Genomic DNA, 24,110 nt, shown 5'->3' with positions numbered 1-24,110 from the left:
ATCTCAAATGTGCACTAAACAGAAACAGACAAGGAAATGCTCAACTGAGGCCCATAGCAACTGTATCTGCAAAGACCAGGCCATATGACTGTTGAGTTTGCTTCAGACTGTAGACATGGTACATCTGTGTCCACACCAGCCCCCAAGTCATTCCTGATGGATGGAACAATCTTCAAAATCTGGCTGCTGGGACTCACTTTCATGAAACCTCTGCTCAGACTGCAAACCCATGCCAGATTCTAAGTCCATGTGATGGACATAAAGCTTTATGGGCTTTGCTCTTCTGCTCCATGCCCCAAGAGGGCCTGAGTTTGGTGTCTCACGTTTGGCATTAATTCACAGGTTTCACAAAATTGTTTAGGTTGGAATAAATCACTTAGATATTCAAGTCTAACCTGTGACCAATCATCACCTTGACAAATAGAGCGTAGCATCAAATGCTACATCCAGTCCTTTGTTAAAACCCTCCAGGGATGGCGATTCCACCACTACCCTGGGCAGTTGATTTTAACATCTGACAACCTTTTCTGTGAAAAAAGTCCTGCTAATGTTCAACCTGACACTGACACCTCTGTATGAAGAACAGAGGTATTTTCTGGAGTTCAGATTAAAGTGCCTATGAAGAGTCAGCTGGATCCCATGAGGCCTTATTAGGGTTTATTAGATTGGGTTAATTTGATATTTCCTAACAAAAACCAAAGGAACTTATAACAAAAGAAGTCGGAAAAGCCTCCAGCAGTGCAAGGCTGGCACCTCACACTTCCCAGGCACTGCACTCATCGCTGCCTGCAAGTTCTGTTCTGCCTTCTCCACAGAGCCCTGCCTGCTCTGGTCACGGCCCTCGGCCCCAGTCCCAAAGCCGGCTGTGCTGGGCACACTCATCTCAAACACAATTTCAGGGGTAGGGCTGGAAGGCTCCACAGAGGCTCCTCTGGCCCAGCCTCCCTGCTCAAGCCGAGTCATCCCTGCACACAGGGCACAGCATCGTGTCCAGACAGCGCTGAGCATCCCCAGCGAGGCAGGCTCCACACCCTCCCTATGCAATCTGTTCCGGGGTCGGTCACTGCACAGCGAGGAAGCTCTTCATGTTCAGGCAGAACCTCCTCAGCATCAGCCCCTGTCCATTGCCTCTGTCCTATCGCTGCGCACCACCGAGCAGAGCCCGGTCCATCTTCTAGAAACCTTTAGACAGTTACACACGTTAACGGAGTCGCCTCTTGGTGGTCTCTTCTCGAGGATGAACAGGCACAACTCCCTCAGCGTTTCCTAGTCAGAGCGATAACGCACCCTCCCTCACAGGGGCCTATCCCCTTCCGCAAGGCGCCAACCCCACTGCCGCGGCCTCCCGCAGCCCCTCACGCCGCGGCCGGGGCCCCGCCCGGCCCCTCTCCGTCTCCGCCGGGGCTTCCGCCCGGGGCGCGGGGCAGGGCGGGGACAGCGGGGAAGATGGCGGCGCCCTTGGCCGGGCAGGCGGGGGCCGTGCTGCGGGACCTGGCCTTGAGATCCGCCCGCCTGCGGGCCGAATTCCCGGTGAGTGAGTGAGCCCGGCCCCGCACCCCGCCGTCCCCGTTCGCCGTGCCCGCCTGAGCCCCGCGGCCGGCGCGGCTCCGCTCGCAGCCTCCCCGCGCCCGTGTCTGGCAGCGGGAGGGATCTCTGTGCTCCCGCTGGCTGCGATGCTCGGGCTGGAGGATGCGCCCGACCTGCTGCCCCGGGGCGAAGCTGTGGAGGGCAGGGCAAAACTGGCCGGGCTCATGCTGGACAGACCAAAGCTGGCCGGGAGCGCCCGCTCCGAGCGCCTCGCTGCTCCCACACCTGCCCGAAGTCTGAATTGTTTCAGCAGCAGAGCTGGGTGACGCTGTGCCCGAAGCGATGGCGTCTGAGCGCGTTTCGGTGGCAGCATCGCGTTGGTTTGGCTCAGTGCGGCTGGCTGAGGTCACGCTTGGGTGAAGATGCCTGGTTGTGCTCTCCTGGGAAATCGATCCTAGCTCAGGCTTCCCGGTGGTCCTGAACCTCACCAGAGCGGTGAGGAAGAGTAGATGAGCTCTGGAAGGGCTCAGGGGCTCTCTTGAGGTGTAGCAGGAGTTCATTACTCACCTCGACAGCAGCCATGCCGAGGTAAAATGAGATACGCACATTTAGACAGCCCTCGTGCCTTTGGCAACCAACTCTGTTATTTTACCTTTTCATCATGAGCAGCTGCATGAGAATCTTACTTTGGTCCACACTTCTGAGCATAAATGTTTTCCCCGAAGCAAAAGCCCCTGGAGCAAACAAAGCGTGTTTGTGTCCGGTTGTGTCTGCAGGTGCTGCTGCTGGGAATGCTCCTGGCTGCAGGCGCAGGGCTCTGGGGTAAAGGGTGCTGTTGGTGCCTAACCTGTGTTGCACAACTGCGGTTGTGTGGTTTATCTTTTAACCTGAAGGAGGCTGTAAATCTGAAATCTCCTGTGCCCAGCTTTCCTATTTGAATGCTGGGTACAGAAATCAGTGCAACTGATTTGTTGATTTAGCATTCGTCCGTTTCATGTACACACACTGTTTATGTGTGGATACACACACACAGTGATATTTATAAACATACATTTATCTGTATATATACAGATTTAATCTCATTACTGTGGAGGGGCAATGTTGCCAGTCACAACAATGTTTAGGGAATATGCATTGTATGCTTGAAGATGTGTTCCTGCCATCAAGGCTTGGGTGAGTTTGATCCTGCAATAAGGAATTTGCAGGTAACATCCCTGTTCTTGTAGGGCTTGGAAAGGCTGGAGTGCGGAGCATTGTCTGAAGAGTCATCTTGGTGTGAACTCAGGAGGTGTTCTGGTTGAGGTGCTTTGGTTGGTTTCAAGCCCTGTCTCTGTCTGGTGCTGCAGTGAGATACAGGTGGAAATTAGGAGCTCATGGTCTGTTCTGTCATCTCTCAAAGCATGGAGGCTCTCTGTAAATTACCCCACTAAAATAACTGGATATCAGCTCAGATACTCAAGAGTATTCTTAGGATATCAAGGTGGCCAACTTTAAAAATAAAAACCGCCTTTTTTTGTGCATTATTTTTGAACTAGAGCTATTGAGCTTGTATTATAAATCACATTTTGTTATTCAGTTTCTGCACTCTGCCAGATACTGAGAGCATCTCCCAAGATCTGTGTTTTCCAAGTAGGCTATTTTCAAGAACCACATCAATACTGTATAACAACAAATCAAGTTCTTAACTTCAAAGCAAACCACTTTCCTTTATAAAGGTCTTCAATTTGGCAATGTTGTATAATAGAATTCCCATCTAAACAGTCTCCTAATCTTCCACTGTCTCAGATTTTAAGCTACAAATGTGTTGATCAGCCAGAGTCTGGATTTCTGTGCTACAAAGTAGGATAAAGGATTTGAGAGTAAGAGCCCTTCCATTGAAGGTTTTTTCTCATTTCTATCATACATTCTGTTGCTCAGATGAGAAGGTACACTGTTACTTTATTTAGCACAAACCACCAAAACCTGTCCTCAAAGCCCATCACAGTGTTTCTTTCACAGATGAGGGTCTTCCATATGGTGTGAATGTGATCAAGAAATACCAGTCTCCAACTTTGTTGTTTTGGTAACCCTGTGTGAGATTTAGAATCTTTCCTCATAGCCCTTATGACTTATTGTTGGAGTGGTGTTTCTACACTTGGTTGCAAAATTTCTTACTATTTCAAAACTGTAGCTGTGAAATTTGGTTATGTACTGTCATTGTAATCTGCACACATTTTCCTGTGTAGCTTCATTTCAGGGGTGCAGTAAATAGAAGTTGATTCTATAATATGAAATTATTTTATCATCCTTTTGCTTTGCCTTTACTTTTTTATAACTGTTAAACATTTTTTTACTCCTTTTGCTGTTTATATTCTTGGTAGATTCAACTCTTTGTGCTGCTGGAGTTTTAAATCTGACCAAATGTTTCAAGAAGATAAAAGATAGGTTTGAGATGTCTGCAGTGCATGTGGACAGGAGCATTCAGGCCTGCTCTTGCTGGAGCAATATTTTTGAAGAGCTGTGACAAACGCTCCGGGGACCACTCGGCAGCAGAATTCAATCTTGTTGGCTGGCAACAAATAGGCTCCATTGAAGGCTGTTTATTTGAATGAGTGTTGGATTGGGCCCTTTGGGAGAATGCTGTGTATTCAAAATAGCTTCAGATGCAGTGAAATTCAGCGATGAATATAAATGAGGAACAATTAAATCAGAATCATAAAAAAAAAAAAAAGTGCTTAAGGTAACTCTCCAGTATTATAATAGGGTGAGCAGGTTGGTTGGTGCATTATGAGCCCTATCCCAGCCTTCAGAATGGGCCTCAGTCCTGCCTGAACACATCCAGATTCCACATGCATTGAAAATATTAAAAAAAAAAAAAAAAAAAGGGAAGGAGGGGAAGATGAAATTAAACAAGATTTTTGGTATTAAATCTGCTGGAATCTATGGATATTACAAATAGGGAACTGCAGGGTTGCTCACTGCAGATGCCTTCAGTTCCTAGACTTGTGTATCTGTAAAACCTCATTAATGTTGAACAGAGTCAGTTCTGCCTTTTCCAAGAAACTATCAGCTGTGGTAGCTGATCCTCCATGTGACACAAAACATTACTGAAAAAAACTTTTGAATTCATGGCTTTAGAAGCTACTTCAATGTTGAATTCTTCTTTTTTTCTTAGTTTTCTTTGGTGTTCTTGAAAATTTCTTTGGACTGCTTCCCTATTTGGCTTTTCCTGGTTGGCAGTTTTGCTCTATTTTCAAGGTTTTACATTTAGAGGCAGGAAATACATGAGCCTACAGACTTTCACAAACAGCTTTTTCTACAGGCACCTCATCTAAATGACAGGAAAGCCCTCTTCAAACTCTAGACAAAACTGAAATGCCAAAGTGGAGCAGATGTTTGGCCCACTCCTCCCCGGCAGTTCCATTAAACACATGGTTATTGAATCCTATTTTGAGATGAAAAAGGAAATGAAAACATAAATATAACCTCAGTCTGTGATTTTTTTTTTTTTTTAAATTTTTTTCCCCCCAGTTAGTTTTCTACTAGTGGAACTTCTACCCTGGGAGCAATCTGGCTCTGACACAGATACTGACAGCTCTGTCTTGAAGCAGAAAAGCTGCATTTTGCTGCATTGATTTACTTTCTACCTCATGGAGGTATAATCAGGGGATGGAGCTAACTAGGTAAGAGGGGAGAGCCTTCATGGATATGACATTAGATGGAGAATTAGCCACATCTGTGGTTTTAAACATGGCTCTGAATAAATCCTTCCTGACCCTCCATCTGAACTCCCAACCAGTTTACCCAGAGACTCCTTACATTCCTTGGGTATGTTTAGGATTGGTTGAAGTTTTTTTTATAGAAAAGCAAGTGGGTTTTTTTCCTTGATCTGCCTCCTGAGGAACTAGATAAAGTGTCAATAGACAAATTGTGTTTTCTTTACAGTTATCTGAGTCACTGTTTCCTCCTGTTTTTCTCTGGAAATGTCAGTGTATGTGGTAGTTTTCCTTTTTTTTTTTTTTTTTTTTTTTTTTTGATTTTTTTTAAGTCACCTTTCATTTGGTCTATCTGGCTGATGACTGCCAGCAGGGATTTTATCTGAAATGTGTGAAGCTGCTGAGGTTCTTTTGGGAATACAGAGAAGTGAGATGAAGGTTTAGACACAGTTGGAGTATAGTTGTTTCTTAGAAGTAGTTCATTTCTCTGTTATTTTATCCTTTCTCTTGTTTGGAAGGTTCATTTTCACAAAAATGGACAATGTCCTCATTTAGTGTATAGGGATGAGGTTGTCTCCCTCCCTGTTTTAGGGGCTCACTCATTCCAAAGGGATTTAATCTCAACTGATAATTTTTGTTGGCCACACCTGTAGTGAGTAGCTCATTATTGCCTTGGCCAGTCCAATTTTTCTGTGCTTTTTTGTGACTGTGAATATCATGTACAGCTTTGAGCATATACTCTGAGGATTTTCTCCAGAAAATTTCTTCCTCTAATACTCTAAAAGCAGTTTCTAACCATCTGTGACTCAGCTTATTTCTTCCATAGCCCTTTAATAAAACATAGGACAGAGAAGTCATATTACCTGTCCAGCTGCATATTACAGTAGCTTTGGAACTGGTTATTAAACATTGATCCATGATTAGTAGCTATTGATTTTATTTTAACAAGATAACAGCAGGAGTGGGTATGAAACAAATAGGAGTTAAGATTGACTATTCTGAAAAATTCCTTAGTAGTGGAGTTTTGCTGTGCTGCTGAATTCTTTGTTGTACAAGTGAGACTTAAAACAGATTCTGAACTGCAAGCTGAAGCCATCCTTTAATGTGGTAATGAAAATTAAACCCCTAGATTGGTGTTGTAGTTTGTTTGTGCTATTATGCTGATGGTGATGTTTTTGTATAATTAGTGGCTAAATGTTAACTGTGAAGGAATTTAAAGACTTGCTGCTTTTCCACTTATTTGTTGGAACATCTTTTTTTAATTCTTCAGTCAACAATTTGTACTGATAGCACAAAATACATTCAATAAATGCAAGTTTTGTTTTGTTTAAAAGGTGCTGCTTTGAGCAGATTTACCCATGAGCTTTTTTCTTCCTGTCCTCTGTCTGGTTTTTTCCTAATTGCTCATGGGTTTCTCTAAACTATAAGAGTCTGTATCCCAAAATTGAATTAAATTTTGTTTTGATTCTGTGATGATCTGAGAGTTTAGAAGCTTTGAGTCCAAAATCATAAAGCTTTAGGTACTCACAACCCCATTGGGCTTGAATGTGGGTTGGGATGTTTAACTCACATTAAACATTTAAGAAAAGACTTTTGAACATATTTTGTGGTACATTATTATTCTTTTGTGTTTATTTACCTTGCACGTGGGTAGTACTTGGTGACAGATCAATTTCTGTCTGCCCCGTTTGTCTTTAATTTGTGTGTTCTAGAATCACAGTCTGGGTTGGGTTGGAGTCTGAGCAGTGTAAGCTGTGACAATCAGCCTCAGTTTGTGTCAGGAGGAGAGAAAATCACTCATACTGTAGTTTACCTTTGGTGTCTTAACTCTTGTCCGCCTAAATTCTTCATGAGATGCAAAAGTTTTGTAAGAATTGTCAGGAGGAATGAAAAATTAAGTGAGAGTTTTGATCATGTTTGCTAGGTTTGCCTGCTTGTCTAAGACTTTTGACTGAAAAATGTGAAACTGCAAATTGAAAACCAGACACAGATTACTAATGGAACACTTCATCATCTTTTGATATCTTTCTCTGAAGGATCTGTGGACAAAAGGACAGTTTAATTTGACATCTGCTAATTTCATGTCAGCCAAGAAAGCAGTTACTGCCTTTTGTAAAAAAAAAAAAAAAAGAAAAAAAAAAAAAGAGTTGTTCATACAGAGTATTGGTATAAAAATGTCAGTAAAATTCCAATTATTGGAGGAGTTCTATGTTCCAGTTGTACATAACACTGATGGGTATAGGTAAAACATAGAGCTGTTCATGATAATTAAAGATGAAAGGCCTATGAAAAGGAACCATAGCCTTTTTATTGTCAAGATAGTGCTTGCTAAGGTTTGAAGATGGCATAAAAATGTATTTTCCCTAAAATTTTCTATCATCTTCAATTCTGTCACTCCAAACACATTGGAAACAGTGAATCTATTTAATTGAATTCTTTCATGCAGAGTTTCAGTCTAGATTTGTTTTTCAGTTAAATGGCTCAGATTAAAATAGTCTAAAGTAACACCATAAATTTTGGAAGTAGAGGAACAGATATTTAAAGCTTGCTCTAAACATGATGTGAGATGATTGGACATGAGTCCAGAGCAGCTGGAGTGCTGGAGCTCCATCTAGGGAGGGTTGATGACCCAGCTGAGAACCCACAGGCCAGGATTTGAGGGCACACCAACATCTCTGACAGGGCTCTTGTGCATTTCTGCTGCAGGCACCTGCATCAGCAAGGACCTGAGGAAGTCTCAGCAGGCCCTGTCCTCACGGAGGACTTCATTCCCCCCAGTTCCTCCTGGAGGGACAGCACAGCAGGGAACACATATCAGGAGTTCCAGGAGGTTTCTGGAGAGCTCTGATAACTTCCAAATGCAGATGTGGGAGGAGCTGACAACAGGAGACCCTGCTGAACCTCACATGTGGGAACATGAACTGGTCAGGGCTCTGGCAGCCCCCTCTGGGGAGAAGCTGAGGGAAAAACAGTGGCTGTTGTTTATTCTAATGTTTATTTCTGGGTATTGCAGCATGGGTTGCAATAAGGTACAAGAAACAAGGCTGAGCACAATTTCCTTAACCATTGGAGTAATGCCATCATCCTCTGGGCTTGGAAGTGATGCTTCATTGGATTAAAGTTTATCTTTCCCTCCCTCCATACAGTCAGAAATGTAGAAATCTGCTTTAGGTCAGAGGATGATGAAGTGATGCTTCTTGTAGTGTCCTAAGCTTGCTTTGAGATTTGAGAATGGCAGCAGAGTGAATTGATATAATTAGGTATAAACAATGGAAAAATATGAATAAAGAAATTACCAGCAAAGAAAAGAAAAATATTCTTAATATTCTTTGGCTTCATGTCAGTCTAACTCAAATAGTCTAATTAAAACCAAGACTTATTAACTATAAAGGATGTCAATTCAGATGGAAACAAAAAATGGGTACCAGTCTTTACTTACTGCTTCCAGGAAAGAAATTTGTATAGACCATTCTGGACTGGTTTAATAAACCAGATATGACTTAGGCATGCACTTAAACTGTTTCTCTTGATACTTGTCTGTATTTCTTTATTTTACTACCATGGGCATTTGCATTTTTGTTGCTTGGAGCTGTTATGTTGCTTAGTGCTCAAAGTCATATTCTGTGATGACATAGTCAGGTAGCGTGGAAATTATCATGATTTGACTTCAATATTAAAGAACTGGAACAAAAAAGCTGTGATTATGTTTCATATTTCCTTCTCTGTGATGAAAAATGGAACTCAAACTGTCTAAATTGGCATTTTATTGGTGTTTTTCTTAAAATATCAGTGACTTCTAACACTTGAAAAAGCATTCTTCCAGGGTATGGTAGGCGTGAAACACTTTTTTGATAGATATGATTACTTGAGATATGAATGCAGAAATGTTTCTTTTAATCTTATTGAATATTTTTTGGGTTTTGTAACAATTTAGAAAGCTGAATTTGCATGTAGGAAAGAAAAAATTGGTAGTGGCTACTTCGTCTCATGTTTGGTGGTACAATAGTTTTAGATTTTTTTCTGATTATGTTTACTGTTTAGAGCATTTCTTCATAGTTGCATAAAAATACCATTTTAGTCTTGTAAAAAATTAGGAAATTAAATACTTTTTTGTGATCAGAACAAAAATATAAAATTTCCCCTCAAGATACTTAAACTATCTGGAGAAGATGGCTTATTTCACTTTTTGAATGTGTTCTGCATATCACCAACAATCTTCTTTCATTTGCCAAGGCAGGGAATGTGTTACAGTATTTTCTGCAACTGATTATGCAGTTGTGTATGGTAGTGAGTTTATTTTCATCAGATACTTCAAAGCCTTACTTTTTAGGTCAGGAAAGTATGCTTCTCTTAAAGCTTTGAAGTACAAAATAAGCAAAATGAACAAAATTTGACTAAAATAAATTACTAATTCTGCAAAGCAGAACTTCTGATGGTGAGAACATCGACAAAAGCAGAAATTGAATCTGGGAGTTCATGTTCTTCCTTTGCCCAAGCAAAGGCTCTGAAAATCAATTCCAGAGGTGTAAAGCTTCTGTAGACATGCTTGCTCTTTGGGCACAGGTAATTCTGTTGTATTAGGCTGAAATTTGGTTTAAAAATGCAAGGAAAAAATATTTTGCCAACGATTTCTGCAGTAAGGACAGAGGGCATTGTTTGGCTCTTTGAGTGCACTGGCAGCTTGGTGTTTGGGCTGGCAGCTTTGTTTTGTGGCATCCTGTTTGTGAGGTGACCTTCTGCATGTTGTTTGAACCAGACAGTTTTCATGTAATCCCACAGAAAAAGGAACCTGCCCTGTGTCAGGGTTTTTGGAAGCTGCTAAAGGTTCACTGTTCAGGTGAAGGTTCATGGCTTGGGGTGTGCTCAGCCCTGCTCAGGCAGCCTGTCCACACTAAGCAAAATGCATCCCAGAACTTCTCAGGGTCACAAGGGTGCTGTCGCTTAATTTGCAGAAATTTTGTTTTGCTGATTGTATATAAATAGAGTCCTGAATACTCCCCTGGGTGGGCAGCAGGATGCAGTTGTCAGGGGTTTGGTGATGCTCTGCTTTATTTGGAGGTCAGTCTGTAGCAGCCTGACTGAAACAGCTGCTGAACAAGGTGTGGGAAATGGAGAAGAGAGGTCAGGGTCTTATTATTCAGGAGAACACTCTTCCCACCCTCTCCTCTTAATTTTGAGGACTGTAGTCCTCACAAACCCATGCATGCAGACACCCAGGAGGATCATCCAGGTGGTGGCTGCTAGGATCTGCCTTGTAGAGCACGAGGATGTGGGCTCAGATTCTGGTTTTGTGAGATAAGGAGAATCAGAATGACAGAAGGAGCTCAAGTGTGACCCCGTGCATGTTCCTGGTAGTTTACAATGGAGCTTAGTGGGTAGGAGAGTGTATTTACAGAATAGCTGTCAAAATCCCTGAGTGTAAGCAAGCTGTAAATAAGTCTATAAAGTGTAATCGGTACTGGAGACTTTAAATCTGCAATGAGTGAAGGTCTTGCTTCAAGTTCATTCTTGTGTCTGCTTCCTTGCATGAGAAGTAAACAGAAGGATAAATTAGAAAGCTGAGTTTGTACATATATAGGCACATTGGAAGAGGATTGTGTAATTTGATTTGTGTTTTGTGGAGCTAATGACTGACTGAGTTCTGCAGTGGAAGAACATCACACCACACTAATTGTGTCCAGGAGAGGGCAGAGGTAAAGCCTGGGATCAGTCAGTTTGCAATCAGACTGAACCTAGAAGGACAAGGAGGGGCACAAGAGAAGTCAAAAGAACATAATAGGGCAGGCATTCAGAAACCCTTGAGGTGAAAGGGTTCTTGCAGTAGACAGTGAGCAGGAACATTAGGGAGAACTGGTAAGGGAGTCATTACATTTTGTTAAGAATGCTGTCAGGATTTTTAGTCCACTTCCACCCTGAGAACATTTATTATCCTTACAATTTCATCTGCAATACTGTGAAATACCCAAGACATAACTGAGATGTTTCTAAAACTTTGTGGTTTTCATGTGCAGATTGCTATGGTTTTGTTTAAAGGGAAAAGTTCATGAATAGATATTGTTCTGTTTTCTTAATCCAGTTAATATGGTTTTGTAATCTAAATTTCAGAATTGTGAAAGAGATGGGTGCTGTTGTCTGAAATCCTCTTCTGTTTCTCTGATATTTCATAAAGCACAACAAAATTGTGCTATTTGCCATTCTGCTATTTGCTGTTAGAGCTACTATGGAAAAAATTAGAAGGTGGACTTTAATGAAAGAGATAAATAAAGCAAAAAAAGCCTCCCCAGCATCCAGCTACTTCAGAGCTGATGGACACACTCCTGATGTTCCTCTTTCCCACATGAGGGATTCCACCTTTGAGAGAGGAAATAAAGCACTGGGTCAAAAATAAAGAGGGATGTTGAAGCATCATTATATGTTTCCTAATAAATATTGATTAATATGTCATTGCAGTTTAATATATCTTTTAGTGGAAAGGAATATTGTTTCAAAGGTGGAAGAGGTAAATCCTCAAGAATATTTCATATATTCATTAATGAATTAATTTTGAGGTGGTAGATAGTGAATGAAATGTATAAACCCCCAGTAATGGTGGCATTTTAATTTTAATGGGAAAAACCTTTACTAGAGCTACATATTTTTAGATTCAGTTACCTTGGAAAGTTGGCAGTTCAGCTAGTGAGCGAGTTTTGGGAAGGTTCTCCCACTTCAGTGAGCAAATCGGGGGAGAGTGAAGGAGTTTGATTCATGACTTGACTTTGGGGTCAAATCCAGTAGGCTTATTTCTTTAGTTAAATCATTCACTTTCCCAGGTTAATTTTAACATTCTGGGTAGGCTGTTCAGGTTGAGGCTGAAACTGTTCTTTTTATAATTGGTTTCTGCAGGATCTTGCTACTTTGAACTGTCTTGTATTACACAAAAATGTCAGACCTTCCTACTCTGCCTAAAAGTGTTCCCTGCTGCAGTCCCCTGTGTCTAACTTTGTATTTTCTTCTTAAAAAGCAGAAATGTGGCTTATATGGCTATCTTATGTAGAGGTTATTTTATAGGTGTTTATTTGATAGAAATTTCTGTTCATTTCTGTGGTATTATTGAAATGAAACTCCTTTGGTAAAACTGAAATTTGAAGGAGAACTTAATATTGTTTCTCATTTAAATTGTGTATGAATAAATGATTACAAATTGACAGATATGGCTTGTAGTGATTCCTTTCTTGAGTGAAAAACCAATTTCTATTTCCTTCTTAATTTAGGAACTTAAAATTATTAAGATAGAAAAAGAGAAACTAGATGCAGCCCCAACAAAAGCAAAATGAACTATGAATTGAAAATTTAATCACTTCTTTTGTTTCCAGGGCTGTGTTCTATTGCACTAAATGCAGATGAACCAGCTTTTACTTAGGATTTATTAGTAACAGAGGTGCTGTAGGTGGTTGTGTGGAAAATGCAAAGTTCTCCAGTGTCCCTGCTGAGGGACCTAGACACCTACTGCTACTGATGCCTTGTTGGGACTACCTAAAACCAGACAACATTAAGAGAATAAAAAGCTGTTGTATTTATTGAGGAGCCTTCAGGTGCATTTCAGGCAGTTGAAGCCTCTCCAGGGACCACACCCAAACATGGATGATGGGTCATGGTTTTAACTTGGGCCTTTTTCAGAGGGCTCACCCAGAGGATTCACTTGCTACCAGGCTTTTATTATTCCATTAAACAGTGTACAATATTTTCTGCTTTAATTTGTTTTGGAATAATTCAGCCATACTTTATAATGCCTTATGGAACTCATCAGTATTGCCTGTGTATCTGTCTAATGAGAGCTCAGTAAATTAGCATATTCATTAAACAAACAAATTATTGTTCTGTTAGTAATTGGTGACTGCCTGTTTTTCAACAGATGAGTGATGTCAACTGGCATCAATTGGTTTAGTGTGCTTTGTTACCTACAGGTTGATAATCCTTGCTTTATTAGGTTTTATTAAAATAATCAGTGCTGCCTGGTGATGGGGGAAAAGTACTTTCCCTTAACTAAAAAGGATGAGATTCCTAAATATACCTTGTTTAGCTTTTCAGTTAAAATAGATTCCTTCTCTGAAATTGACATTTACTAGTTTAAGAAAGCTCTTCTCTTTGTTTCTTTCATATTTGTCACCATCTTTTTTTTCCTGCTGTGATGCGCTCTGATTCCTCTCTCTGGTTTGCAGCAGCTCCTCTTAAAAAGAATCTTGCAATGTGTGACAAGAGAAATTGGCTTGTCCTGAACTGTGGGAAAGTATTCAGGGCAAGATTTAACTAAGCACTTGTTTTGATTGCCTCGACTAGAAGTAAATGGTGACACAAACACCTAATGCAGTAATAAAAACAATCCTGTGATTGTTTCAAAGTAGATTTCTGAAGTTCTTCTGGAGTGTTGCTGTTCTGGACAGTGAATTGCAGTGAATGTGAGTAATTGCTTTGGAAGGAGAAATGCTCTTGAGCAGGGAGTTTGATACTGTCTTCCCCAGGCTTGGTTTGCAGCAGTGCAGTCTCATTTTCAGGAACGAGAGCTTCTGAGCAGAGGTGGTGGCTTGTTTCACTCCTCTGAAGTTGTTCAACTTGGAATTCTTAAAATTTATGCTTTCCAAGCTCTTGGCCACCCTCTCAACTGTCTGAGTCCAATTTTTTAAACAATTTAACAATAGCAATCCTAGTAATTATAGTAACTGTGAGCTCCTTTTATAAACAAGCCCCCATTTCTTCTTTCTATATTTTGTGAGTATATGGAGAGAACCATTTAGTTATTTAACACAGGCATCTTTTTTCTAAGAGTCATGGATGTTAGGAATAGTAGCAATTATCCACCAGAACAGGCAGTCCAGATTTATTAAACAAAATGTAGAGCCATACTTCATGTGGTTTTGGTTTTTTTTTTTTGAAGTTAGGTTTCTTAAACCTTTGTCGCATGGACAGATCTCACTTGTTCTGAAAAGTGAGTTTAATATGGTTTATTGGTATAAAACAGTAAATTATCCTGCAGTTTATTGATCAAAATGCTTTAGCCTTTAGAAGACTGGGAAATGTGATAGGTATTTTTTTTCTGTGTATTTTACTGCTCAGGATATTTTGTGTGCTATATTTTCAGGAATAAATAAGGAACTCAAAGGTCTATAGCTGTTAACTAGAGTTTGTATGGGGGTTTTAATCAGTTAAAATGAATTCCCTTTTGTAGGAATAAGTAATGGAGTGGTAAAAGGTCTTCAGCTGTACCTGTAGATTTAAAACCAGGTGCCCTTGTTTAAGGCCTGCTCTGCTTATGATGCTTTAATACAAACTAAAAAATGAGCAATTCCTGACTGCTGTGAACAAAAGTATGGAAATTGTTTTTTGTCAGGGAAATATTCAAGACTTCTTCCTAAACTAAGCTCACAGAACCAATTTTATCCCTCATAAATATATCACAGAGGTCTAGATTGAGGCTTTGATCATAATGCTCAGTGTTGGAGGAGGCTGCTGGACCTGCTGGTACCAAAGGGACCTGGCTGCCATATGGCATCCCAGCCAAAGCAGGCAATTTGGGATGGGCATGGAACACAGCTTCCTCTGTGGCTTTTAACCAGCATAACCTGGATGCTAGCTCCTGCTTTGGAAGATGAAAATTGCTGGTTTGTGGCAGCCAGCAGGACATTAGTTGGGAAGGATGCTGTCTGTCCTGTTGTCCCTAATGTGTCCCCAGGTTTGCTGTGTTGACCATCTCTGAAGAGGATGTGTGGTGTGGCTCATGGGACACCTTAAAGCCCATCAGCCTTACCTCTTTCCAGTTTATTTTCTTCTTCAAAGACTTGCATTCCCTACAGAGCATATTTTTGTATTTTATGACTATATTTGTGATAAACTTCTGTTTAGTGTGATACCATTTTGCTACATTTTTGTTTCTTCTTGGGTTAACTTAGTCATTTTGTGGGCACTGCCAGCAAACTGAAATAAGTGCTTTAGTTTGTTTTCAGTGGCCTATGTGGTATATTTTAAATACATGACCTAATAAAATGTGTCTGTACCTGCAGTGGTTTATATGAGGGTATTCAGTTTAGTTTATTTCTGATGGTTTCTTTTTGAGAGAAACTTCTACATCTTTGTCAATTACAGAGACTGTATGTCAATAAATATAATAAAGGTTTATGCCTCACATTGATGAATGGTCTGCTCTTTCATTACTGTCATCTTTGTGTATCTGCTTTCCTTCATATGTGCTTGGAATTGCATTACAGGGCAGAGTGCACAAATTGAATAAACTGGAATGCTGTAGAATATGTTGGCTAAGCAAATAGATTCTTTTGGTGACAGACATTTATTTTTGATCACCTACACTAAATACATCTCTTTTTAATTTCAGATACAGAATACATCCCCTTACCTCCTCAAAAAGACCATGGTTTTTCTTCCCAGTTGACTTACTTCCAATATAACCATTACAATAAACTCCAAGTTTATAAAACCTGATACTTTATATATTTGACATATAATTTGCATTCATGCAGAGCTAATTTGTGTTGCTAGAGCTGTTTCATACTGGCACAGGATCAATGAGCAGAGTTACAGCTACTTGGCTTCTGTGGAGCCACAGAGGGAGAAGAAAAAAGTGAGCATTTATTTGACCCACTTTACTGCCAGGTGCTTTTAAAAGTCCATCTTTGTTTTGTGATACTAATCCTGGCTTTCATTAATGCTGTAAATGAAAAGGGAATGTTGGATGTTGGAGTGTGTCTTCCTTTTAACAGTGATGCAATAAAATGCATTAAGCTATGCTAATGAAAACAGTAGAGCTGCTCAAATTATATAGGTGTGTCAAGGGATGTTCAATTATCCTAGAAATTTGCTTAGTGGTGGTTTTGTTTTCTTTAATACTGTTGATTAACACTGGATTCTCTTCCCCAAGCTAGAATCATTTGGCATTTTACAAAAGTAGAGTCTTACCAAGAGGAAATAAGTATTTATATTTACGGCTTTTTTTAGGGAAATGATCTACACATAGGACTTGATAAGGTGAAATATTTGGTTGTGGATGGTTAGCCAAGGTAGTTCCATGTGGAATTAATGGCACTAATTTTTTTTTTCAATTTGGTTTTTTTAAGACCAAGAGGCCTTGGTTGTAATAGAAGGTATAATTTGAATCTTGAGTTATTTGTCAGACTTGACCTTTCAGTTATTCCTTTTGACAACCTCTTCATATACTTGTTAAAGAACATACTTAAGTGATTCTTTCTATTCTCTTTATTCCATTTTAAAAAGTCAGCCTTGGATATTTTACCAGGGAGGCCAAAGAATGAGAAAACCTTATCCTGAGCATATAGGTTCAGGTAAGAGATAATCAGTGCCATAATCTGATGAAGTCTGGGTTTACTGATACTGCTCCTGTTTGGTTCTTACATGGAACATTTGTTAACATTTCTTTTTAATCAGAGTTTTGCTGAAGTAGTTAACATGCAACTTGCAAACTTCTTGATGAATGTGTTAAGACAGTTTCTTCTGGTTTTATGTGTGTGTGTTTTCTTTTTCCAAAAGCAAGCACTCAATAGATACCTCCTGGGTCATCTGAAAGATGTTTTACATCAGTGTAGTTAATGCTGCATATATAACAAGGATGTCTCTGTAGCAGTGTTTTCTAAATCTGTTTGGGGGTTTTTGGGGGGGAGTTTGGTGTTTTGTTTTTGGTTTTTTGGCTTTTTGGGGTTTTTTTTGTTTATATTGAAGCAAATTTCTGCTAGATGTACTTTTAGTTCCACTCTGCTTTAACTAAGTTGCTAGGTTTTTTAGCCCTAGTTGTTTAAATAATGCAATTTTTTTCATGTCATGTGACAGCTAAAAAATTGGCAAATGGAATAGTGGAATAATAATGCAAATCCAAATGCATTATTTGTGCAGAGCCTTTAGCATTTTATTAAAAAAAAACACCAGACAAAAAGGTGGTAAATAAGAGGTTATGCAGGTTATATGAAGAATCAATTTTTTTTCTAGCAGTAGTCAATAAACCACAGATACAATTCTGCAACACCTGACCTTGATAAGATGATCAAAATGAAATATTTGATTTCTTGATGTGTGTGCCACTCATTTAATCATGCTGTGGGACCAAATATGGTCTCTACTTATAAAGAAGGAACTTTAGACAGAAAGCTTGTTGAGAACAAAATACACAATTCCCAGTAATAGTAATTTTCTAAATCCTCCTCACTCTGTATACTTTTGTTTACATTAGTGTGATTCTGACTGGTAACAAAAATCTTGAAAATTGGAGAGGGAAGGGAGATTAGAGGTGAAACCCAAGCAATGCTTTGTGCTTTTGGAAAATGCCAAATAATTATAGCCAGCAGGAGAAAATCTGGTTTGAAAATTGTACTTGAATAAATAATTCTGCCTTCATCTCACTCCATGTTACTGCTCAGTTGAGGCCTTATGTTCCACTTACTTGAGTTTTGGGATTTTTGATGTTGTTGTCAGGCTCTCAGGAAATGTTATCAGTTGTAAAAGAGCTCTATTTAAGTGTACTAATCTGTTTGATAAGCACTTTCATTAGAAATTTAATCTTAAGAAATATCTTATTAGGATGAATTTAAATCCTCTTTAAAGCTTTACTATTTTAAATAACAACATTTTATTTTCTATGTGCTGCTAGTAATGTTTTCTTAATTTCACAAACTGATTTATTCTTAAACCTTGTTTGTAGTTTGAAAATAAACACCTTTTGATTTACCAGGCAGATCTGAATCTCAAATAAGATCCACTCTGCATCTTCAGTGTGTACATCAATGCACAACACAAAGTTCCCATATGAAAGGATAGCAGAAAAATGCCACCAGTGGAAAATCTGCTGGTTCTTTGTCTGTCATCTTATGAAGATGAAAGATGAGATGTCACACAGGGAGTCAGTCAAAATCCACCCACAATTTCCAGTCTCTACTTAACAGGCTGGTGGGACAGGATCTACTCCTTGTACTCCAGCCCAACCTTGCAATAAAGAGAGAGATGAAACACAGATACAGCTTGAACTTTTGGAACACACTGGGTGTCAGCTGGGACAGAGCTTCATGGAAAGATCTGAGACATCTCTGGTGTTTTCTGATATGTTTTCTGACCAATGTGTGGAGGGATAAGCTGGGAGTAGAAGGTGATGAGAATCCATAATTAACAGAAATTACTAAAGGCTAGACTCTGCTTTCCTGTGTAGGTTCTCTTTCAGCTGCTCCCCCCATTCCCTCTTTCACATTGAGATTATTTTTCTGATGCTAATTTAGCATCTAATTCCTTAGTCTGCTGAGAGCTGGAACTGAACTGGAAAATCTAACAGTGCTGTTTGATGCTGCTGCAAGCAATGGAACAGCTGTAAAACAGGGAAATGAGTAAAACAAAGATGTGATGGCAGAGTTGTGTTCTGTGCCAGATTAAAGTCCTTCTAACAACTTTCAGGGGGAAGGGCTGGATTAAGGCTGCCTGTAGAAGACTGTCTATGGGAAATAGCTTTCTCTCAAACCTTTGTAGGTTTTTCTCTAGAGTTTTGAGGCTGTACCTTTGAGCATTAGCATCTGTCAGTCTCACATGTGGATTTATCTGTAGAATGCATATAAGTTTATGATGCCCAAGAATTTAGGCCATTTGAAGCTCATCTGAGATTTTTGAGAATGCTTGGTATGAATGTATTTGGAGGGTAGGGATTCAAGATTCTTGTATAAATTCAATTCTTGTATAAATTAAATTCAATTAATACAGATTTATTGCAGCCAAAGCATCTTGGGCTGGAAATTAGTTCAAAGCAGCATCTCATGTTTCTGAGTTTTCATGGTCACCTTTTTTTTGGTCTTCACCCTAAAATGCATATCCACAGCTGTTTTGATTCTTCAAGATAGTCTTGAAAGAGCAGTCACCTTTACAGATTCAAAGCTTGTGCTTTATTTCATCTCTTCTAACTGCTTTAGTTTTCCTGCTGTCCTCATGACATATGGTGAGTATCCTGCAAGTTCTTTAGAGCAAGGTTTTCATGTTCCTTGCTCTTCAGAGCTTCTGGTACAGACTTCAGATACTTATTAATTTTATCAAGCAGTTCATTCACAACCGGGAGTTTGTCTTTTGTGCAAAGACTTGATTGAAAGTCCTCAGCTGGCACTCAGTAAGATGGTTTCTCTTAGAATTATGTAATATAGCAGGGGGGAAAGTGTGCTCACTAACTTGGGGTTTGTAGGCTTTGCTCTTCTGTGCCAGCAGTTGTTGAGCAGACCTTTGTCTCATCACCCTTAGGACTGCTTTGACCCTTTTCAAAGGAATTATTCTATTATTTCCTTTCTGTGTTCTTCAGACTGATCTGGTTCATAATTTAGGAAAGAAATATTGTCGTAATATTTTAATATTAGTTGTCCAGTTTTTATAAGAGAAGATATGTCTCTGTATGTCTGCTTATGTATGTCTGCACTTTATGTATATGTAATAAGATTTTTAGCATCTCAGTGGAGATGCTAAACAGTGGAGTATCTCTGTGGGACATTTTGAATTGTATTTTAAGTTTTAAAGCTGTTGGATCCCAAAAGCACCTGTGAGGTGCTGAGAGGGTGTTTTGGAGTAGAGGTCACTGCAGTTCCCATCAAGCAACAGCCACAAAAATCTTGCCCGGAAGTATTTTTAAAAATATTTTCCTCCTTTATTTGATTTAGATCAGCTTAGTAATACTTATATGTGAAACTGGTTTATTTTTCTAAGTTATGAATAAAAGCTGTTTTGAAGACTTGGTCTAAATTATAAAACCAGTGACCAAATTTTATCAGCAGTATTACTGACCTGCAGAAATTTTAAGATAAACCAAAAGGGTCCCTCCTTGCCCCTAGTGTTAATCCCTTTGTGGAAATGATCCTGAAGTGTGATAATTGTTAGAGCCTAGCAGAGAATTTATAATAGGAAAACAAATTAAATGTCAACAATTATGAAAGGGACTTGAAATTTCGACCCTACATTTGAAGTATTGCATAGCTGTAATAACATATCATCCATGAATAACATGGAGGAATATAAATCATATGAGGTGTCTGTATGATGTGTAGAATTAGATAGCCATAGAGCAAACTGACAATGCCATTTCGTTCCTCTAAAATATGGTAATCAGGTTATGCATAAAAGGATTTAAAATGTCATCCTGAGCTATTTGTAACTGTTTAAGTTCAGTGGGAGTCACTTTTACAGAAAACATGCAGTTACACACTGTAGAAGATGGGTTTCTGTTTTCTTCATGCATCAATCTTTTGTGCTGTGTTTCAAAGAGAATAGAACAGATGGAAGTTTGCTTTTGAGACAACTCAGCCTGTAAATCTTGAGTGTTGTGAGAGGGTGTGTTGTGGAAAGACTTTAGCACAGAGGGGTTTTGTTTTCAGTATAAAGTTGCATTAGGTTGATAATTTTTTTATCATGCTGTTAGAGATGAAAGTATAGTAAATAATCCTCTTTGTCCAGCATTTCTAAATACATAGCACTGGCTTGCATGCTGTGTTGCTTCCTTCAGGAGAAACCAAGAACTGATTGTGGCTGGCTGCCAGGGGGCAGCACTTTGTCTCTCCATGTGGGAAAAGCATCTTTGGCTGGCACAAAATGGAATTATACCATTGCCAGGAGCCAGCTCCACCTTTGCCATTATACCATTGCCAGGAGTCAGCTCCAGCTCCTTAATTATTGCTTTTGTGTGAATCAATTTATCCTGTGTGGAGAATGTGTCCTTTCTTAAAACCATTCATTGAAGCTCCTGTGACTTCTGGGGTGTCTCAAGGTTTCCTACCAGGACAAACAAGTGTGGTGTCTTTGTGTGTGTATAATCTTTGTACCCGTGGGGTGTAGATGTGTTTGTATTCCCACAGGGGCATCTAAACTGGCATGTTGGGAATGAGGAGGGAATAATTCTAATTATTCTCATTATTCTAATTATTATAACCAGCTGCTGTTGGCCTGGCATGGCTGATGTGCCTGTGCTGGTGTCCTGCTGTTTAGAAGCACAACAAACAAAGCAGAGATAGCAGACCACTGAAAATACATGTATTAGTGTATAGTTTCTTACAGAATAATGCTAATTGTTTTTCTTCTCAGATATGCTTCAACAAATGCATAGAATCAGTGGAAATAATTCTGTGGGGAGGGATCAGATGAAATATTGTATAATAAGGATATTTAACATGAAACTGAATTTGTTTTAATAGAGAGTCTGTTGCTGCTTTTATAGCAGAGGAAAACATTGAAACATAAATAGACTTTGGAGTTCAAGCCAAATTTGCCTTGATAGTAAATGTAAGACATTTTGTCTGGCCAAGTGAGCCTTGTGTAGTTTTTTAAAAATATCTGTAGCTTTCAGAGCACTTGGGATGCACAAATGTTGAAAAAGGGCACTTAGGTGAATCAATAAGTATTTTACCTTTTCTCTGGGTGTTGTTTAACTGCTGGTTTGAGATAACCATGAGGTGGAAGAGCTCAGAGGGCTGTCTCATGAACTCTTCTTAATGAGCATTATGTTATTTTCCCCTCTTGTTTTTTCTAGGCTGTTCAATTAACCCCCAGACGATGGCTCAACCTGCAGGAGTACCAAAGCAAAAAAATAATGGCAGACCATGGGGTTACAGTTCAGAGATTCTTTGTGGCTGATTCTGCAAATGATGCCCTGGAGGCTGCTCAGAGGCTGAGTGAGTTGACTGATAATGGGAGAACTCTGCTTCACTGGATAGCAATCTGGAAAATAAATTGTTTTCTAATAAGTTTAAACAGTCTTTAAATTCATGCTTACTGAAAAGCTTTGATATTTCATCCAGACTATAAATGTATGCTCAATTTTATATATGAGTAAGTTTTTAGTGGCAGTACTTAGAACTTTATTTCTCAAATGTTTTGCATGCAGCCTGTAACGTGAATTCTTTAATTAACATTATAATAATTCAGAATGTAATGAATTGTTGTGAAGGAAATGTTTTTTTGTATAATTGATATAACTTAAGGATCTGAAATAAATGAGCTTGTGTAAAAAGCTGTTTTCAAACAAAAAATTGCTCTATTTAAAAGCAAAGGAAGGAAAAAGTTGTGGCCTCTCCATTTTAAAGGATACTTAAATATTTGTAAATGTGTGTGTCCAAATGAAGAAGTAGAAAAGGTGAGCTGAGTTACCACCACAAAAGGACTTGACAATGGCTCAAAGACAAGACCCTGCTTCTGGAGCTTTATTTTGTTTTTCTGACAGCATCCTCATTGTGGTGTGGTGAACAAAGGATGACAGTGTGGGTCAGAAATGAAATCATATAATAGCTTTTCTCTCAAAAAGAAGGTGTTAATGTACTTTGTCAATCTGTTCTAACTGAAATAATTTTTCTACTTTTTAATGTTGCCCAGTTTTCCTCTTTTCATTCAGCTTTTGTTAATATATCAAATATCAAAAAGCCAGAAGCCAGTCATTATTGTAGTCTAATTGTGTAGCAACAAGAAAGTTTTTTGGTTTATGCTTTACATAATGCACAGGCCACTTAGTTAAATGCATTTCAATTTTGCACACTGGAAGGTAAATTAACACAACTTACTCATATCCAAGATCTCATCAGAGCTCAAGTAGCTGAGAGCATTAGCATAATGGCTTGTTCAATCTCTAGAACTTCATTAAGGTGATACATTTTTCAGTGATCAAAACCTTCTTTTGACAATCAGTATATTTGAAAATATATCTGAAACAAAAAATTAAATGCAAGTGTTATGGGCATTTAGCAGTACAAAATGGCAAAGTTGGACATAAAGCAAAGCACATGAAATTGGAGTGTTTCCTCATGTCTGGATATCTGAGAAAATCAAGGAATGCTAACTGAAGCTGTGGCAGGTTTATCACCAGTCCTGCAGCACTTAAACTCTCCTCTTCATGATTGAAGTCATAAATGGATTGGTCTGTCCAATAACTATTGCTGTTCTTGATCTCTGTGACTATTTGGAGATATAAATTACTCCATTAAAGGCAGTGAACCTCCTCTCTTTTATGATGCTAGGTTTATTTTAAATAACCTCTGTAGCTTGCTTACTTTGCAAATCACAGAACTATCTGTCTGCTAAAAACAAACAAACAGTGTTTAAATAACCAAAAGTAAAATCCAGAACTAAAAAACGTTTGCTCATGCAACTTTATCAGGTAACTTTTATTTTAATTGTGTTAAAATTAATTTATTTGTGTTAAAATTGTTTTAAAATCTGAAGGGCTTGTTAGCACTTCAGAAAGTAGAAGTTAGTGATACCTTTCTTCATTTGATGTAGTTGCATTCAGCCATGGTGCACTACTGAGCATGAAAGAATTGTGGTTTATGGTGTGGAATCTATTTTGTGTTGGAATGACTGACACTCCATTGATCCACTTAATAATTAACAACATCCTCGTTATCATTCTGATGCTGTGCTGTCCTTGTATTTCTAAAATGCACTTTGAAAACTAAGAATCAAGAACATCAGTTTTGCTGCTGTGGTCATTGTTGTTCCAAGATTTTGCCAGGTTTATGTTCTTTGTGATCCCTCAGATTAATATTGGCTCTGTCACTCAGGGTTATCTGCACAATTTGCAACTGAATATGCAACCACACAAAGTATAAAGATATGGGAAAACAGGAAACTTCAGCCTACAGGAGGCATGAAATACTATGAAATAATATTTCACAGTTTGGGGATGTTGTTGATAGACTGACATTCTGCAGTGGTGGGGAGAGGCCAACCTCTCCTGCCAAGTCCTGCTCAAAAGTCTCATGTTTTAGGTGCTGTGTGCCATATTGCAGCTGTCCTTCACTTTGGCTTCTTCAAACAAGAAAAGGTGCTTGTCAGCATATTTTAAAGAAAAAGGTAGCATAAAGTTCTCAAAACTTGAAAGTCAAAGGTTCAGTATTTTTC

The 24,110-nt window shown here is 39.1% G+C and overlaps 1 protein-coding gene across 2 annotated transcripts in view; it reads left to right on the top strand.

The window, feature by feature from the left end:
* Window positions 1-1,225: 1,225 nt before the first annotated feature.
* The window catches only part of SUCLG2 (succinate-CoA ligase GDP-forming subunit beta), a 107,060-nt gene continuing 84,175 nt past the window's right edge, over window positions 1,226-24,110 (top strand). Inside the window, exons 1-2 of one of the 2 annotated variants that reach the window (XM_059856779.1) lie at window positions 1,226-1,530; window positions 21,751-21,892. In XM_059856779.1, the coding sequence (XP_059712762.1) occupies window positions 1,447-1,530; window positions 21,751-21,892 (226 nt within the window). In that variant the 5' untranslated portion in view covers window positions 1,226-1,446. The remainder of the gene's footprint in view (window positions 1,531-21,750; window positions 21,893-24,110) is intronic. The other variant, XM_059856778.1, reaches the window with a different exon arrangement.

The sequence above is a fragment of the Haemorhous mexicanus genome, chromosome 11 (assembly GCF_027477595.1).
Source record: "Haemorhous mexicanus isolate bHaeMex1 chromosome 11, bHaeMex1.pri, whole genome shotgun sequence".
Taxonomy (NCBI): domain Eukaryota; kingdom Metazoa; phylum Chordata; class Aves; order Passeriformes; family Fringillidae; genus Haemorhous; species Haemorhous mexicanus.
Note: the sequence above shows the minus strand (reverse complement) of the source record. Positions and strands in the feature narration are given on the sequence as shown.